The sequence below is a fragment of the Pelophylax lessonae genome (assembly GCF_965119305.1).
Source record: "Pelophylax lessonae genome assembly, chromosome: 1".
Lineage (NCBI taxonomy): Eukaryota > Metazoa > Chordata > Amphibia > Anura > Ranidae > Pelophylax > Pelophylax lessonae.
In genome coordinates this window covers 317,833,276-317,853,397 of record NC_138768.1, presented here as the reverse complement: position 1 = coordinate 317,853,397, position 20,122 = coordinate 317,833,276, and the positions used below count along the sequence as shown (strand labels likewise).

The window sequence follows — 20,122 nt, the reverse complement described above, 5'->3', positions numbered from 1 at the left end:
GGGGTTTAAGTTCTTTTGCCATTTGTTCCCCATATATGTCACCTTCCGCTTGCACCAACTTACCTGTAAGAATGCCCTCTGAATTTAGTAGCCAGAGGACCACCATCTAATTTCTAGTTGGAACCTGTAGAACAGTACACCTCTGGTTTTAATGTTCTTTGGGCTTTTTGTAAATAAAAAGTAAGATACTCAAAAATAGTTTTATTTTTACCTTCATGCAGCTCCCCCCCCCCTTCCTCCTCATACTTACCTGAGCCCCATCTCAATCCAGGGATATGTATGAGAGCAGAAGCTCTCCTGGGTCACTCTCTCCTCATTGGCTCACACAGCAGCAGGAGGCATTGGCTCCTGCTGCTGTCAATTACAGCCAGTGAGTCAATTAGGAGAGAGCAGGGGTCGGGGACGAACTGCAGCTTGGAAGCGAGCCTACTCAAGTGCCCCAACAAGAAATTGCTACTGGGGGCACTGAGCAGAGGGGAGGAACCAGGACTGCCGTTGGGGGACCCAAAAAAGAAGTGGATAAAGTCTGCTCTGTGCAAAACCATGCAAGCCTATATCTTCCTCCACCTGCTGCAGACCTGCAAGTATAAAGATCAGGTATTGAACACAGCCAGAAGTGGCCAAGATACTCGCCCAGTTCACAAAGTGGTGATCTGGAGAATTGATTATAATAATTTAGGCTCTTTAGGTTTCCTTGACAGAGCCGAGAGCTCCACTTCTGAAAACTTCCCTGGAAAACTCACTAGGAGAGATTTTTCCCTCCTTTGCATGTCCACCATCATTTGCGAATGATCGAGCACATCACACTTGAGAATTTTATTCGCCACCTGGCAGTCCTCCCATACTACACTCCTTCCATTGGTAGCCGTTCTGAGGTGCTGTTTCCTACTTTGGTTTAGGTAATTTGTTGTATACTTTATCCTGTTGGTTTTATTCCTCTCCAAAAGTGTTCTCATGGAAAACTAGGGGCCTGAATTCTTCTCTCAAGCTGTCCCTAGTTTTCAATTTTCCCAGACAACATAAACCTCATTATCTGTATGCAAGAAAATCATGTCGGGTGCCAAGCTGCTCTTACTCAAATAGGCTTGATTAACCACTTTACAACCGCCACCGCACATATACTGCGGCAGGGTAGGCGCTCTGTGCCGGATCATGTATCTAGTACGTGATCTGTCACTCCTGGGGTGCGCAAGTTCTAGTCACAGGGGGAGCTGATCTGCGTGTACCGCAAACTATGTCCGCCGGCACCTGCCAATCAGAGAGCCAGAACAGCGAACTGCCTATGTAAACAAGGCAGATCAAGATTCTGTCATTGAGGAAGGCATTGATCCTGAATTCCTGCAAAGCAGCAACATGCCTTTCTCTAGTAAAAGCACCTTTCACGCAGTGCACAAACACTGGTTAGGCACACAGTTAACACTTTGATCACCCCTGATGTTTAAACCCTTCCCAGACAGTGTCATTAGTTCAGTGACAGTGCATATTTTTAGCATTGATCACTGTGTTAGTGTCACTTGTCCCCAAAAGTGTCAGTGTCCCAACTGTCCGCTGCAATGTTGCAGTCCCGCTAGAAGTCACTGATCGCTGCCATTACTAGTAAAAAAAAAAAATATCCCATAGTTTGTAGACGCTTCTAGCTTTTGCGCAAACCAATCAATATACGCTTTTTGGGATATTTTTTAGGAAAAATATTTAGCAGAATACATATTGGCCTAAATTGATGAAGAATGAGGGAAATTGTTTTTATACTTACTGCAAATTTCCTTTCCTGGATCTCCTCATGTCAGCCTACTACGGGTCAGCTCTGCCCCTCTGACCCTTCTATGACAACCTCTAACTAGACTATAAAGTGCGGCTGTCTCCCATAGGAAGTGTTCCTTTTACAAGCCTCGTGACGGACAATGGGAAATCATCGGCTGACATGGAGAATCCAGGAAAGGAAAATTACGGTAAGTATGAAAACATTTTTCTCATTCCTGGACCTCCTCATGTCAGCCTACTATGGGACGTAACAAGCAATGCCATTTAAGGAAGGGAGAGAAAAAAAACACAAAATAACAACCTGCTGTCTAAAACTATTTACACGAGAGACAGCCGCAGAAAAAAAAGAGAAGTGCATCAGAAGGTAGCAAGGTCAGGTCCATTCTGTAGTGGTGAATGAAGTGTTAGCCACCCTTCGCTTGATGCTTACACATCACTTCTGTCAATGCCCCGGCCTATATGCCCAAGGAACTGCCCTAGTTTTGGTGGAATGTGCCATAAATTCTAAAGGCGAAGGAAGCCACAGAGAGCTAGGCAAACTGAACCATGTTCACTGTTCAGGGAGAACTAACCCTTGCCAATACAGTGAAACTTTCCTAAACTCACTGGGGACAACAAGTAGTTATTCCCCCTTGAAAGACCAAATTCATTCCAGGTAGGCCCCAAGGAAGAACCAGATTGAATTCCTTTTATAGTTCCTTGCTCTCATCCTCTGGAAAGGCAGGAAGAGCAGTTGACCAGTTCACCTGGAATGTAGGCCATGGAATGTTGGGACTTGGGGAAAAAAGCAAGATTGGCCAAAAGGCCTAAACGACTTTTTTTTTTTTTTTTTTTTTATAACTATCCATTATTGCCATAGGCTATAGGGTTTTCAATGAGTTGAATGCCACTTTGTTCTCTAACCCATTTGGTGGCATACAAGAAAATGTAAACTCGAAGGAGACAAGGAATTCCAATTCTTCCCTGAAGAATTGCGCAAGGCAGCTGCCACCTGCGGTGATAAGCTGAATAGTCCTCTTTTCTTGATTCTGCAACATGGTCCCTATTAGTCCGTCTAGCAACATAAAATAACAGGTACCACATTTCAACCTACGGGCCATCCATTTCATACTCCCAGAACATAGATGAAAATACTTTCTTGGAGTATGAAATCTTGGCAGCAAAATAGTGGAAATGGCCATTGAGTCTTTGGAATCATCCTGAGAATCAGCAGAGTTGGAGGAAAGACAAGCACCAGGTGGAATTTCCACATTTTAGACAGGATGTCCTGACCTATGGCCTGAGAGTTCTAGAACCAGAAAAAGTAGAAATGGCGCTGGAAATTCTCTGCTGATTCTATCAGACCTATGGGCAGCGTAACCTTAAGGTTGAAGAACAGCACGCATTCCAGGTTGAAAGTCAATTCATAGGGATCTATGAAATTCCTGTTCAGTTTGGTAAAACTCTGTCCTTGGAATATACAACACCCTCCAAGATGAAACTTTCACTCGGGCCAAAGGATAAAATTCACCACAATATACTCTGAAGTGGCAAACTCCTGGCTCCCTCTTGGTGGGCTAAGTAAACCACCATGATCCTGCAGTATGAAAGTCACCGCCAGACCTTCTAAAAGAGACCGAACTGCTATAAGAACATATCGGACTGCCTAGGATTTCAACAGACTTGAAGAGGTAGAGCCCTGCCATCTCCAGTTCTTGACAATGACCCATACTAGACAAACCAGTCCTGAAGAACTGGCATCTGTAGACACTAGTTTTGAGCAGAAAGATGGAGATTAACCACTTAAGCCCAAACCCTATTTCGGACACTTTTTGTTCACAAGTTAAAATCAGTATTTTTTCCTAGAAAACTACTTAGAACCCCCAAACATTATATATATTATTTTAACAGACTCTGGAGAATCAAATGGCGGTCATTGCAATATTTTTTGCCACGCGGTATTTGCGCAGCGGTCTTTAAAACGCCATTTATTTGGAAAAATTTTGAAAAATCACATTTCACTGCATTAAAAAAATACTAAACAGTAAAGTTAACCCATTTTTTGTATATTGTGAAAGATGATGTCACGCCGAGTAAATAGATACCCAACATGTTACAGTTTAAAATTGCGTGCACCCGTGGAATGGCGACAAACTACGGTCAAAAGAAATCTCAATAGGCGACTCTTTAACTCTAAACTGGTAACCGTTAAAAAAATTTAGAGTGTAGCTTTTTTTAAAATTATTGCTCACGCTCTGGCGATCGCGGCGATACCCCACATGTGTGGTTTGAACAGCGATTTAATTTGCGGCTCGACTTCCGTATACGTTTTTTTTTGTGCGCGAGCGAACGGTGACGGCTAAATTTTTTTTTTTTCCTATTTATTTTTTTTTTAACTTTATTACAGGTTTTTTTTAAAAAAATAAAAATCTGATCACTTTTATTGCTGTCACAAGCAATGTAAACATCCCTTGCGACGCCAATATGCAGTGACAGGTACTCTTTATGGAGGGAGAGGGTCTAAAAGACCCTAGACCCCTCCACTACACTTCCATGTATGCAAAACGCCGAAAACGGCATTTTTGCATACAGCCGTTTTTTAAATTTGCCGCCTTTTGCAGCACAGTAACCCGGAAGTGACGTCATGGACGCCGCCTCCGGGTTACATCATCGGAGACCCGATCGAAGCCGCTTCCGGCTTTGATCGGGACCCCATCCAGCCGGCGGACGTGCCGCCTGGGTGCTCGGGTCTCCCGGTGGGACGGGAGGCCCGAGCGAAGTCACGGAAGGCGGGAGGGGGGTGGCGGGGGGGGGGGGGTGGACACACGCCCCCTCCCGCTCACCCGGGTAACGATCGAGCTGCTCCCGAGCCGCATCGGTCGTTACGGACGGAAAGCCGACCGTTGGATGTAAACCACGGTACCGGGATGATGCCTCTAGCTAGAGGCATCATCCCGGTATAACCCCGCAAAGTCTGCCGACGTATATATACGTCAGTTTGCGGTAAGTGGTTAAAAAGCCACAAAACCCATCAAACTTCTCTTCCTATCTTAATCTAAAAGAAAGGGAGGTGAAACCAATGCTCCAGAGATGAACCCTTAAACCCCAGCAATAGGCAGGTTACGTGTTCCAAGACTGAGTAAACCTGTCTGCCGGAGATTCAGAGGTGTGTACATTGCTTGGATGTCCAGGGATTGGTCCACCTGCCACTATCCTAGGTCTGAGGCCTGTCATACAAAAGAACAAAACCAGATGGCTTCTGGCCCGGAAAGATTAAATTTAGGACCAGAGAGCGAGCTATCAGTGAGAAAAAGCCTCTGTGTTGAGCGGTGTGCAGGAATATGCAGATATTCAAAAATGTAAGTTAGGCCCAGTGACGATCTTTGAAGGTTCTGGTCCATCCAAATTACTAGAATATCTGGGAGGATCATGTTGGGTCGCTCCAATACCAATTGTAATCGAAAAATAAGTCATCACAAGATCCCACTAAGACCATAAGGCTAGTATCGGGCCTGCCTCCTAGCACCCACAGTACTGGAGAGAGGAAGAGGGTCAATATAAGTGGGCTATTGGAACAGGGAAGAACAACTTCCAAAGCTGAAGAATGGCAATCTCATTGGAATATGAAGTTAAGGGTCCTTGAGAACGATAGAAGCCATCAGATCTCCTTGATGAAGGAAAGCTACTACTGTGTGGATGGATTCCATCCAAAATTTCTGAACCCGCACAAAGTGGTTCAGAGCCATGAAATCCAAGATCGGGCAAACCTTGCCTTCCTTCCTAGGAACTGTAAACAGATTTAAATAAAAACCTTGGAAAGGTTCCGACTCCTTGTGCTAACCAGTCCTGCACTGCTCCGTAGAGGCCCTGTAGACGCTTTGGAGACAGGTATAAGTTGGAAGGAAAGAACCTTGCCGAAGGCAAGGACCAAAACTCAATCTTGTAACTGAACCAGTTCTTAGACCCATTTGTCTTGAATAAGCAAGGTCCACGGATCCGAAAAGAAACAGACGCCCACCCCCCCCCCCCCCCCACTCCCAGATGCAGGTGAGGGCACCCCTTCAGGCTTGGAAAGGCTTTGGACTTACCATAGCACGGTCTCTCTGAGCCTCCGCAAAGTTACCGGTGGATCTCAAGCCCTTTTCCTGCGATCCAGACGGATGAAAGGGCCGCTTGTGAGCCGAAAAGGGACCCCTCTCACAGAGAGGTTCCTTGCCCTTAGCAGCCTGTGGAAGCAAAGTACTTTTGCCTCCCGTAAGGCCCTTAATGATCTCTTCCATAGAGACAGTCATCTACAAAGGGAAGATCAGTCAGTACCTTTTTAGAAGCCTGGTCAGCTGACCAGTACGTCAAACCGATCATGCGGCGAGGGATCACCGCTGTCATAGAAACCCTGCCGGCCAGGGGGGCCGCATCCAGGGATGCATCACAAATACACAGTAACTCTTGGATCAACTGATCCGCCAGCTCAGAAGGATGTTGACTCCCCTCCAGATTCTGCCGCAAAATCTAAGCAAATTCCATTAAGGTCTGGGATACAGAGGGTACCACGGCTTCTAGGAGTGGATCGGGTGGTGAAACGAGCTCCCCAGGCTCCATGACCATAAAGGGTTCAGAAAAACCGCGCTGCTCATCAAAAAAAATATATATATTTTTTTCCCCCGGAAAAAAAAAAATGGGAGGCCCCTCCCCCCTGTGCACCGCTGTGTCACTACAAGAAGCAGCGCACCCGCGGCGCTGTATACAGCAAGGAAGGAGAGTGCACCCCCAGAGACTCCCCACCCAAGCTGGAAGCGCCAAAACAATCTGCCACACTGCTGGAAAGATTAAGAGGAAACACTGACCTGACACTAGAGGCTCCCACAGCCTCAGCACGGTCTCTGACTACAGGAAAATTGCTACCAATGCAAATCTTTTGGGGGACATCAAAAACATGGCCGCTGAACTACAGCAACATAGCCCCTGAACCAGGAATCACAGAACCCAGGGCAAAATGGCGGTACCACGCGGCGCTGCACAGGACCCTGGACCCCAGGGAAAAATTTTACAGACCCCAGTATGCCAGTGTCCAATCACCTGAAGGAATGAGCCTATAACTCATGGCATTTGCAGATGTTGCCGGTTATGATTAAGATCAGAATTTTGCAAGAAAAGCCTTAATGGTACTTCTATTAAAACCAGGGAAAGGCTCTATACTGCATGTGAATGTGTGCAGTTCAGTGTAGAGAGGTGTACAGGCATGTAATAAAAATGTAATGCAGACGAGACATAGGCACGATTTTAATGCAGAAGAGGCATACTGTTTGCCAAATGTTTTTTCCTGCTTAAAGTTCAACTTTAAAGGACCTTCAGATAAATTTGTTACAAAAACACGTTTCTTTAAATGCAGAGGATACCCTGATTTATCTGGAGCATCCCAACCAGCATCTGTTCCATATATTGGCTCTACTGTGAGTGTTTAAAGGATTCTTAGGTTTTAGGGTCAACTGGGAAAACTCCTGCTGTTCCTGTTAGACCCAGAAGCTGCCCACAATATTCACCCTAGGACTCAAACTAAATTAGTGCACTAATACCTTAGCCGAGATGTGAAAAAAACAATCTCGCAGTACATACCCAACAACTTTCTCCTGCTTTTGGACTCTCCACAACAAAACTCAAGTAATGGATGAATCTCCCACTGTACCTTATGGATCCAGTCTCTACATAAGTCTGCATACTGTCAAAAAGGAGGTCATCTTCAAGGTACCACCGTCATAAAAACTACACTAAAAACTACTACAACCATCTGTAGGGAGTCCTGATCCACTTAACAGAATTTGGGGGAAACCCAGTTTACCAGAGTTTCTCTCAAGCCCTAATGCAGGATTCTGGTCTTATTTCGGTCATAAGTATGTGCATCAGCTTTCTAATGAAAAGCTTGTAAAGCCAATGTACGCTATATGGATTTCTTACATTAAGTATGCAAGTTTAGACAATTCATCTATATTAATTACAAAACGTTTCTTCATTTTGAAAGAGCAGGTCGCGTGATAGCTTTGCTAGCTCAGCGCATCACAGACCTGCAGGTGGACGTGTAAACCTTGATGGGCATGTGTATCACTTCCGGAAGTGACTGCTTGCACAGTATGCCTGTATCTAAAAACAGGCTGACATGAGATGCAAGCGGACCACGGGGTAACACAATTGGTTTCCTTGATAGCATGGTCAGTTATTAACCAGGAAGTGGGGAACTGGTAGGATCAACCAGGTAATATAGAAAGAGTACAAGCACAACTAACCCATTAATAGAAAAATCACATATTAAATTCTTATTGAAGAGACAGATGGATTACCATTTTAATAATTTTATAAACACTATAAGAATTTTAAGGCACTGCAGTTAAGAGTATGCAATCCCTCATACCCTCAAATCCTATATCAGCTTCGACACAGACATTAGTCAATTCAAGGCCGATACAGTGGTCATTACACAACACTCTATAGTTAAACTCTTACTGTCCCTGAATAACACTAAATTTCCAAGTTATGCTATTTTGTGCTCTGCTAAAACAGACCCAACTCCTGTCGGATGGTCTAAATGGTATGATATATTGCCACAGATGTCAGCAAAAAGGACCGGGAGGATTTTGAGGAATCCTAAAAGCCCTTGGTTTTCTCTTCTAAAGATACTTCCCTAACTCGAACTTCACCATCAGTTATATTTTACATTCATGATAACATGAGTTTAAACTCTGACAATATCCACTATTTTTGTGCCTGTAGACAGGAATCAGATTGTTTTTCATGCACTATGATGTGCTCACAGGCAAATGAGTTGTTTGAGATCTATATCTCGATTGTTTTATATACTACCACTATATTAATGACCTGCAAATTATCTTCTCCACCGTCACTTTCCAAGTGGAAAGATATAATTCTACCCCTTCTTCCATAACAACTTACATATACCAAAACGTGTTTGAAGCAGTTTGAAATAATGTGGGGTCAATGGACACACAGTACGCTTACCATTTATGCTACTATAGGATAACCGCAAATGTGAGTTTCTGTCAAATTATGCATAAGGGCCCAATCATATCTTTTTGGTGAATTATCACATACATCTTGCATGAATGCAGCCCTCAATTTTTAATGGGGTAGTTTGACACCTTCACGAGTAAATAAAATTAAAAATGAATTAAAAAACAAAAAAAAAAAAAACAAAACACATGGTCATCTTTTAATGCAACCTGCTTATGTGCTGCAGTGCAGGTGCATTGACCAGTACTATAACAGTGCATTGGAGTGTCATTCAGAATTATTGGCATCATAATGCACACACAGGTGCTCGTTATCTTGCGTAGTGGTTATACAACGTAAAACATGCTTAAATTCAAAGTAAATTTATTGTAATTATAAAGCTACTGTGTGGCCCTCTGGACACATCTGGGGCTGCACTATATTTACTAAATTCACCACTATTGATTTACAGTCTGGGATATTCAAAATGTAGAAGCCCAACATCTTAGTAATGACTTTACCTATCATCTAAGCTCACCTGTTCAGCATAAAGATCATCTCTGTCATGCATGTGCTGGTGTTTTCCAAGATCTGTTGTGATCTCTCCAACTTCTGTATAGAACTGGACATCTGTATGCCTCTTCTTTCCAAACATTATGGCATTCTGTTTCACAGTCAAAAATTGCAAATTAGTAGAAGTAACTAGACTTCTGGTTACAGCAAGAAAATCACTGATACATAATTGATACCTTTAGATGAAAATGAAGTACAATAATCATCTCTCCATCACAAGGCTGGAAAATTGCATGTTTGATGTTATTGTATAAAATATCCACTTTGTCTCCTCTAACAGACGTGAAGCGAAAACCTAAATAAACAAACTGTATTAGACACCGTGGCTACATATTAATAACCCTTTAAATAAAGGAGCAGCAGCAAGACAAACATTTTCAACCAGTAGCTTCCCACCATCATGGAGAGATTAATTGAAGCGGCCTTTTACTTTTTTTTATAGCACCAAGTTCTCCTCACTGCACTGTGCTGGTGGGAAGTCAAGAAATCCCCATAGACTTCCACTAATTCAAGCAACAAAAAGCACACGCCAAGCACTGGATAGATACCATACTCCCAGAAGGAAAGCAGAATTTTTACACCAATTCATCTTGTGAAGGATGCCAGAGGGACAAGTTGAACTTACACGCTACACTTGCATCCCACCAACCCTTTAATCTTTAAATGGACTAACATAATGAATTTAACTCTTCTGTGTGATGGCATCTGCACATCTTTGCTCTTTCAACTGAGGTTTTATAAAAGCCTACCTCTGACAATTCATACCTACCATTTACATGGGCTTCAAGAGAGCCCTGCATTCTCTTCTGGGCAATGTTAGGCCTGATATAAAGGTCTTTCAGTTTGGGGTTGCTACGATTGAGGTTGATTACGAGAGAATCTTGTTTGACAATGCCCTGCAAGGGGCAAAAGAATTGGTGAACAGACGCAATTAAGTGAAAATACATAAGCAAAAAGTATAAAATTAGACTACTCATTTATCCTCTCACCTCCTTCTCTTTTTCTTCTGCCTCCCGGGTCTTATACCGTTTCTGCACTTCCTTTATTATGCGGAAAGCATTCTGCAAGTTCAGTGATGGCACAGAGGTTTCACCAGGGGTCTTTATATTGGAGGCTCGATAGGTTCTAAATAAAACAAATTGTAAGAAATGGAATATAGAGATTTTAGAAGATGGAAATTCAATTACAAAGTTTTCTTGCGCTGGTATGGTACTGGTGGGAGTGGCTTCTTGTGTTCCAGGTGTTTCACCTTTGTGCTTTAGAGGCTGTGATATGAAAGGCACGGTGTTCCACAAATGGTGGGCATGTCTAAAAGTTAAGCTGTTCTGGATCCACAGCTACAGTTTTTTTTTTTTTTACTGTTACCCACGTGAATCTTATGAAATTAAAACGGCAAGCACTGCTGGGATGCCCAGTGGAGGGAGCGTCGAGACCCAATGAGAATTATAACATTTGTTTACAACAGGCAATACAACATGGGCATTGTGCATTATAAGCAGGTTTTAAGTCCATAGTTGTGGAGGGACAAAACCAGGCCTCCATAGTCACTCTGGCCCTCTATTCACCTTAATCCTGTCCCCACCAAGTCTAAGGCCGGCCATACATGGGACGAATTTTGAAAGAATTTTGTTTCGAAAATCTTATCTAAGAATATTCGTTTTAATTTTGCACCATTAGTGGGCTGCAGCAACGGCCGATTGAGCACAAGAAAAGAAAATTCCTGGAAAGAAAAGGATTCCCAGGCTACAAATTATTTTCTGTAGCAACATGAGGTGAAATTGAAGCCTTGGTTGGTCAAATTTCAAAATAAATAGTGGCATTATCAGATTACAAAGCACAAGAAATTTCTGATTTTCTAAAGAAAATTTGTTTGGAATTCGACCCATGTATGGCCTGCATAAGGAGTATGGATATGATTAATTGCACTATTGCAAAGTTGTTCCCCTAGCTATCTTTTGTACCAATTTGAGAAAGGGGGTGGGAAATTATGCTTTGGTCTGTAATACCTCATACTTGCCTACTGAGTTATGTATTGCATACTGTACTATCCGGAAACTATGTTTCTTTCTAGTAATGCATTGCCCTTTGGACTGTCATATGTGCAAGTACTGAAGTTGTAACTACTATTGGAAAAGAAAATTCACTTACATTTCCTTTACAAATGTGGCATCAGGATTGGGAAATATGTTTCCTTCATTGCGTCCTAGGGCACTGCCTGGGCAGTAGAAGTTGATTCGGAGGTACGTATAATCACCTTCAACCGACATGCTGATATTCTGTGCAAAAACACAATACATCAAACATATATAAACAATTCCTCTCAAAGTTGTGTATGTTCTAAGATTAAGACTGGACAAAATAAAAATTATTTTGTGCCTACTACATACTCTTTTTTTTTCAAGTCTATGTAAGGACACAGGAATTCTGAACAGTCAGTTTATATAAACGTCTAAAAAGGAGGTTACAAGGCTGGCAAAGAGAAAAAGTAGTAAGCCAGTTCCTGTAGAACCCATCCTCTGCCCAGCAGGTCTGATTTTTGTGAGCAAACAGTACACAGGGCTAAACAAAGGGGCGGGACCTATGTCTCTTCAAAGGCTGGAAGAAAAAGATTGTATGGCAAGTACAAAAATCATATTTCCTTTACGCCCTATCGTGGGAAAAGATTAGGACCTGGGGGTAAAATAAATGAGCACCAGAAGGAGAATACTAAAGTTAGCGTGTTTTTCCACAATTGATAATAAGACAAACGAGTTTTAAAGAGGAAGTAAACCCTCCTCTGATACTTTTACCTATAGGTAAGCCTATGATAATCAGGCTTACCTATATGTACTGTAAATATCTCCTAAAAACATGTACCGTTTAGGAGATATTTACCTTATATGCAGCTAGTGACGTCACTGGCGCATGCGCTCTGAAGGAATGCCGTGACTGTCGGCTCGGGAGTGACGTCACCGTGGCTCCGGCCAATCAGATGGCCGGATGCCGCGATCCCGGAAGACGGGCAAGACAAGGCCGCCAACTCCGACACCCTGCGAGCAGAGGTGATCGCCACCAAAAAAGCCACCTTTTTTGATAACATAGGCAACGAGATTTCCCTGATGTTTTAAAACGGGGAACTCTGTAACACGGACAGAACCAAGTTCAAGTCCCATGGAGGCAAAGGCTCCTTCCTAGGAGGGGCCAAGTGCCGCACACCTTGAATAAAGGTGCGAATTAAGGAATGAGACGCCACAGGGCATTGGAAAAGAACAGCCAGGGCAGAGACCTGACCTTTAATCGTGGCCAGCGCAAGGCGCTGGTCCACCCCAGTTTGGAGGATTGAAAAACAAGAACCCCTGAGGAGTGGGACTTTGAACGGCAAGAATCAGGACTTGAGTATGAAGTATATAAGTTTATTACAAAATTCACATAGAATATAAAAAGCAAATTGACAAGGACATGAAAAACATGCATCATAAAAACATGGTCATAAATACGTCTTGGGACAGAGAGAGTCTGAGATGTCTGGACCGGACTAGACGTGTTTCGGTCAGATTGCCTTTCTCGATAGTCCAGGAAACACCAGAGCTCAGACTGGAAGCATGAAAGGTAACAGTCAGTATAGTAGTCTCTCGGGACCTGGCTTTCAACAGCCAGGCCGTTAAAGCCAGCAACTGTAAAGCAGGATGGAAGATCGGTCCCTGGGACAATAGATCTTCCCGCATTGGCAGCCGCCACGGAGGCTCTACGGCCAGGTGAACGATGTCCGCGTATCAAGACTGGCGAGGCCAGTCTGGTGCCACCAGAATCACCAGTGAGGGTTCCGAGGCCAACCTGCGAAGGAACCTGGACAACAGCTGAAGCGGAGGAAAGGCATATATCAGACAATACTGACTCCAGGGCACCACCAGGGCATCCGAGGCGTCTGCCAGAGGATCGCGCGTTCTTGCCACGAATCTTTCCACCTTGTGGTTCAGCCGAGACGCGAACAGATCCACAACCCCGAAACCTGTCCCGATGAGGCACCGGGACAATCCCCCCCTGAGAGAGAAGATCCTGCACCGCCTGATGCAGATCCTGTAACCGCCCTGGGGTCAAAAGAAGATTTGAGTTTGCCGGCCGTGAAAGAAATTCGATCTTGTACCCTGACCGAATGATTTCCTGAACCCACCTGTCCGGGATTCCGTGCAGCCAAGGTTGTAGGAACCCGCGCAAGCGTCCCCCCACCCCTGTAACGGGTGAGCACGCCCCTTCAGGCAGAGGCGGACTGAGCCTCCGCACCGGCCTGGCCGGATTTTTGTTTGCCAAACCAGGGCTTTTTCTGATTACCTTGGCCCTTGAAGGGTTTCCCTTGTCCTGCGCCCTGAAGGCACGAAAGGACCGTTGAGTAGGTTTAAAGGATGGGCCCCGCTTACCGCAGAAAGACTTGCCCTTGGGATTCTGGGGGAGCAGAGTGCCCCCGTGACATATTACCACTCAGCGGTCGCCGCAAATGTTTGCATCCACAAGCACCCAAGTGACATGTAGGATAGGGACCCCCAAACACCCCACACAGCGCAGCCATGAGAGAAAAGCACCCCCGCAGGGACTGGAACAGGGAGCCCAAAAACGCACAGACACGTGACACCACAGACACACGGACTGCCGACCCCAAACTGAGAAGCCACATAGGAGTGTACTTACCTGTACCAATGGCGTGGGGTGCCTTTAGATCAAGCGGGAAACCGCCCACCCTCAGATGGCAGGGGGGTGCCGCCAGCCAAAAACGCAGGACACTATGAATGCACGGACAAACCTAAGCTGTGTCCAGTGAGGTAGCCACCTCACATGGCTGCATCCCTGAGGGACAGGGATGGGTCGTTTAGGAGGCCAGGGCAAACACATAGCCTGTGAAACGCTCAATGGCAGGCTGGGATTCCATCTGACCCTCTGTCCTGGAGAACCAGGACGGTCAGTCCAATTCACAGCTCCGCAACGCTGTCTTCAACCGAAGATCTAACTAAACTAGCGCTGACAAAAGAAACAGCTAGCAATGTAAAGAAAATGACATTTCCAGAAAATAAATCATAATGAAAAAGAGGAAGTTTGAGAGTAGCCCCAGCACAGGGAAGCCTATCCACTCCTAAGCTAGGCAGAAGACAAACTGAATTGGGTTGGCTATTGCAAGGGGGTGTTGGACTAGTGGGACAGCCCCCATGGGTGTGACTATGTAGATTTATTGTTCTTTTACAAGTCTTATGCCTAGAAACTCCTGTGGAGATGAAGTCAATACCCCCATAAGTGAAGACTGTGTGAATGGGCGGCGACTGTCGGAGGACGTAAATGATTTGTAAATAATGTTGCTATAGTTTGTACCAGAATCATAATTTCAGTGTCATTTCAAACAGGATCAATTAAAGAATGACATTTTAAAACTATTAACAAATTGTTTTTTTTTTTTTTGTTTTTGCAGGACAATATGAAAGAAAAGCCTTGCTTGCCCTAATACTGTACATGTATTACTATCTTAAGTAATGATAAAGTTACTGTAGAACTGGTTTGTAGCAGAAATGTAAAACAGTGCCCTGGTCCACTAGGGGGTGTACAGGTGTGAGGTGAAGAAAAGTATTGGGAAAAGTTCTTACCTTTATGGTGGCAATATGGAACGGCGTAGCAATGCCAAAAACAGGCATAATTACAGTCTCGTACTTCTTATCTATATAAATTTTCATCTCCCGGATCTCTGATTCCTTTGGCATTTGAGATGGGTTTTTGTAAGAGACATTAGACTTGCGTGCTCTAGCAGAACAGGAAAAAAAAATTTAAAGTAATTTTAAGTTAGTATAAAAATACGATTTGTACTGATCTTAAAATTTATATTTATTCCATTAAGGGACACAGGAATTTATAAACGGCGGGTTACACCGCCTACATGAGGTTTACACACAAAAACAGCAAGCCAGTCCCCATAAACTCCACTTTGGTTCAATCCCATGCTACCAGAAATGTAATTCCTTACCAGACCCCGGTCTTTGGGCTGCTAAAGGAATCTGATATTTGTGATGGGAGTGCACTATTTACGTTTGATAGGATGAAAGATAAATATAACTTCCCAATACGTCGTTCTTTCGATTCCTGCAACTCCGGCACACTTATGCAGCGCAATTCGGGTCATCCTTGTTTAGATTGGAGCAGGACAATTTAGAGGTTCTCCTCCGGGATGATGCCTTTAAAAACACACTTTCTGTGATCTACAAGTCACAACTTCCCTCCGTTCAAGTGGGACTAGATGCCCTGGTAACTGCTTAGCGTTCGGAGAAGCAGGACTTGGACAAAGACTGGGAAGATCTCTGGACAGCTCATTTCAAGCACCGATATCGACTAAAGACCGGCTGATCTAATTTAAAAATGGTACACAGAATTTTGCACCACAACGACTACATCGCATATACCCCAATTCCTCTTCTTGCTGTTGGAGATTGCTCTAGTGACCCTGTTGAATTAGTCCATATCTAAAAACACTATCAAAACAGGTTGAAGAGGACAAAAAAAAAAAATAGGGTAAGACCCAAGAGGGAATCAGACAAAAGCAGGTCCACAAGAGAAGACCAACAAAGATTACAAGAAGGCCCAGGTCTTACATTTCCACACCTTCGGATTCAGAGAAGGAATGCTACATGATAAAAAAAATGACAGCTTGGCCAGGCAACCAATCTCACAAATCGAGAAACCCAAGGAAGTGAGATCACCCCATTGCAAAATCCCATAATGATAGCTATGTGACCCCTAAAAATGGTAGAAAACTCAAAGATAACTATGAAGTCGGACTAAGTGAAAAGTGTGAGTGTGCACGAGAGAGCTGAACAGGTCTCACCAAGGCCTCTAAACGTACTGTAACCCCCATAAGGTTAATGTCAGTTTTCAAGAGAGGTGATCCCTTCAGGATAACCAGCACCACTCAACCCAATATATATCTGCACTCTGATCCTCAGCTCTGATTCAAAACCATTGGTGACAGTAAATTTGAAGAGAACTTATATGGTGTAAACAGTGAGGTAGCTCTTGGTGCTTCAGTCTGACCATTCTTACTCACTAAGTCTTCGGTGACTATAGACCTCCAATGCACTCCGTGGATAACCGGTTTGGAAAATGCCACAATGCAGAGCTCAGTGCTTATTGGTCACAATCACATTCCAGGTTAGCCCTACCAAGTCAAGTCCGGTGTGGTCTGGGTATGACCTCCAAAGATACTTCCGCAGAAATGCCATGGTGTCAGCAAGAAATCCTAAGTCACTAAAAAAAAAATCTGCAAAAGCAGATAGCAAAATACCGTATTTCACAGGGATAAAGAAAGACACTAACCTCCTAAGACACTAGCAGAAAACTGAGGCATGTTGGATAGAAGGGTTATCGAAAGCCTAACTTATAAAATTCTTCTATATGCCAGTGTCTAAACCTCCTTTCAGGCAGCTGAATAACCAATTCCTGTGCACCTCAGCAGAGGAAAATGTATTTGAATACTGGCAACTGAAGTACTTTACAAAACCAAGATACGCACTTCATTGTCTGCTGTTCTCCCTTCTGTTCTGTTAACCTCCTCTTCGCTTCCTCATTTAACTGGGCTGCAAGTTCTTTTTGATGGGTACGTCGCTTCTCCTCTGCTGTCATTTCATTCTACAAAATATAGAAGCTGGATGAACGATGACATCAACGAAAAAGAAAGAGAAATATGCGACCAAAAAGTATAAGGTGAAAGAAAAATCCACTACTGCATCCACTACCCAACACATTCCCTTATCGAGAACATACTCTGGTCCTTTCAGTGATTAATGCAGCAGATCTGGCGCCTCTGCCTAAGAGGTCCTCTGCTTCATCTTTCTCTTCATCCTCCTCCTCCTCTTCTTCATTCTGTTGAAAGATCAGATTTCCCATTTATTGCTATGACGACAAAAGATCAATCTACACAACATAGCTATAAGCTTCAAAGAACAATTAAGATAAACATTTATAGGATATCAGGAAAATGTAAAAGGCACTTTGTATGGCAATTTGTACGTTAAGTAAAAATGAAGGAGCTCCAAACACCTCTCTGTATAAAATGTTCTTCAATTCTAGTTTCATGGAGTAACTAAAGCTTATAAAATGCAAATCAGTTGATTTCTTGCTTCCAAAACCATGTGAAAACCTGCTTATGTTTAAGGACGAAATATACCAGACAAGAAAAACCTGAGATAATGACAATTTAATGTCAGATGTTTAAGGTAAAGAACCAACAGCAAAATAGGTTGTTTTCTACATTAACCACTTAAGGACTAGGACTATTTCTGACTGACACAAATCAGTATTTTTTGCTAGAAAATTACTAAGAACCTCCAAACAATGTTTTTTTTTTTTTTTTAAGCAGAGACCCTAGAGAATAAAATCGAGATCGTTGCAATACCTTCAGTTACACCGTAGTCGTGCAATTTTTATGGAAAAAATACACTTTTTTGAATTACGAAAACAGTAATCTTTCAACATTGTGAAAGATGTTGTTACACCTAGTATATAGATATTCAACATGTCATGCTTCAAAACTGGACACGCCCATGGAATGACAAACATTGGTACTTAAAAAGCTCCATAGGCGATGCTTTAAAATTTTAAAGGTTACAAGTTAGAGTTACAGAGGAGGGCTGGAATTATTGCTCTGGCTTTTAACGATCGTGGCGATAGGTCATGTGTGGTTTGAACACCGTTTACATATTTAGGCGCAACTTGCGTATGCGCTGGCTTCTGCGTGCAACCTCAAAGGGACGGGGCACTTTAAATTTTTTTTTTCTTATTTATTTTACCCTTTAAAAAATTTTTTTTTGATCACTTATTCCTATTACAAGGAATGTAAACATCCGTCACCGGTAAGCATGGAAAAACGTCCGGGAAGTAGTTCTCCCACCGCCCATAAAAGTGGTCCCGTGGCGAATCTACTGCTGGGGCCACTTACATGAGAGGACTGCCGGCTGAGTAATACTGGGATTCTTGCAGCTATCTGCTGCCATAACACCAGTATTTAACGTCAAAGTACCGATGTAAAACTGCGGCGGGCGGTCCTGAAGCACTTAGTGTGTTCCATTGCCAGTATAGATATAAGGGTTCAGGCTGAAGCAGAACTTTACCTATGATACACTCACCTTTAGGAAGATGCCCACATTCTTCACCTTCTTCTTCACACTGGTAAGAACAGTTGCTGGTCCCTCCTTAAAAAAAGGTAAAAAAAGAAAAGCTGGCACATATACACACATATTTATATCTATATCTATATCCACACATATACACATATATACATACATACATATACACACACACACACACACACATATATACACACAGTATCTCACAAGAGTACACCCCTCACATTTTTGTAAATATTTTATTATATCTTTTCATGTGACAACACTGAAGAAATTACACTTTGCTACAATGTAAAGTAGTGAGTGTACAGCTTGTATAACCGTGTACATTTGCTGTCCCTTCAAAATAACTCTACACACAACCATTAATGTCTAAATCGCTGGCAACAAAAGTGAGTACACCACTAAGTGAAAATGTCCAGATTGGGCACAAAGTGTCAATATTTTGTGTAGCCACCATTTTCTAGCTCTGCCTTAACCCTCTTTGGCATGGAGTTCACCAGAGCTTTACAGGTTGCCAATGGAGTCCTCTTGCACTCCATGACATCACGGAGCTGGTGGATGTTCGAGACCTTGCGCTCCTCCACCTGTTTGAGGATGCCCCACAGATGCTCAATAGGGTTTAGGTCTGGAGACAAGCTTGGCCAGTCCATTACCTTTACCACCGGCTTCCCTAGCTAGGCAGTGGTCCTCTTGGAGGTGTGTTTTGAGTCGTTATGTTGGAATAATGCCCTGCGGCCTAGTCTCCAAAGGGAGGGGATCGTGCTCTGCTTTAGTATGTTACAGTACATGTTGGCATTCATGGTTCCCTCAATGAACTGTAGCTCCCCAGTGCCGGCAGGCCCAGACCATGACGCTCCCACCACCATGTTTGACTGTAGGTAAGACACAATTGTCTTTGTACTCCTCATCTGGTTGCCACCACACACGCTTGACATCATCTGAACCAAATACGTTTATCTTGGTCTCATCAGATCACAGGACATGGTTCCAGTAATCCATGTCCTTAGTCTGCTTGTCTTCAAACTGTTTGCGGGATCTCTTGTGCAAAATCTTTAGAAGAGGTTCCCTTCTGGGATGACAGCCACGTAGAGCAATTTGATGCAGTGTGCAGCGAATGGTCTGAGCACTTACAGGCTGACCCCCCCCCCCCCCCCCCTTCAACCTCTGCAGCAATACTGGCAGCACTCATACATCTATTTCCCAAAGACAACCTCTGGATACGACGCTGAGCATGTGCACTCAACTTCTTTGGCTGACCATGGCGAGGCCTGTTCCGAGTGGGGGGGGAGAGAGAAGAGAGAGAAAGAGAGAAGAGAGAGAAGAGAGAGAAGAGAGAGAAGAGAGAGAAGAGAGAGAAGAGAGAGAAGAGAGAGAAGAGAGAGAAGAGAGAGAAAGAGAGAGAAAGAGAGAGAAAGAGAGAGAAAGAGAGAGAGAGACCCAAATTTAACACACCTGCTCCCCATACACACCTGAGACCTTGTAACACTAAGAAGTCGCATGCCGAGGAGGGAAAATGGCTAATTGGACCCAACTTGGACATTTTCACTTAGGGGTGTACTCACTTTTGTTGCCAGTGGTTTAGACATTAATGGCTGTATGTGGAGTTATTTTGAGGGGACAGCAAGTTTACACTGTTATACAAGCTGTACACTCACTACTTTACATTGTAGCAAAGTGTC

At 43.6% G+C, this 20,122-nt stretch overlaps 1 protein-coding gene across 1 annotated transcript in view; it reads right to left on the bottom strand.

Moving 5' to 3' along the window:
* Positions 1-20,122, bottom strand: part of SUPT16H (SPT16 homolog, facilitates chromatin remodeling subunit) — a 74,851-nt gene that overhangs the window by 14,641 nt on the left and 40,088 nt on the right. The window contains exons 11-19 of the mRNA XM_082243979.1: positions 18,437-18,506; positions 17,080-17,171; positions 16,829-16,944; positions 14,916-15,069; positions 11,461-11,588; positions 10,302-10,437; positions 10,082-10,208; positions 9,489-9,607; positions 9,278-9,403 (exon numbers count right to left, since the gene is read on the bottom strand). Of these exons, the coding sequence (XP_082100105.1) occupies positions 9,278-9,403; positions 9,489-9,607; positions 10,082-10,208; positions 10,302-10,437; positions 11,461-11,588; positions 14,916-15,069; positions 16,829-16,944; positions 17,080-17,171; positions 18,437-18,506 (1,068 nt within the window). The remainder of the gene's footprint in view (positions 1-9,277; positions 9,404-9,488; positions 9,608-10,081; positions 10,209-10,301; positions 10,438-11,460; positions 11,589-14,915; positions 15,070-16,828; positions 16,945-17,079; positions 17,172-18,436; positions 18,507-20,122) is intronic.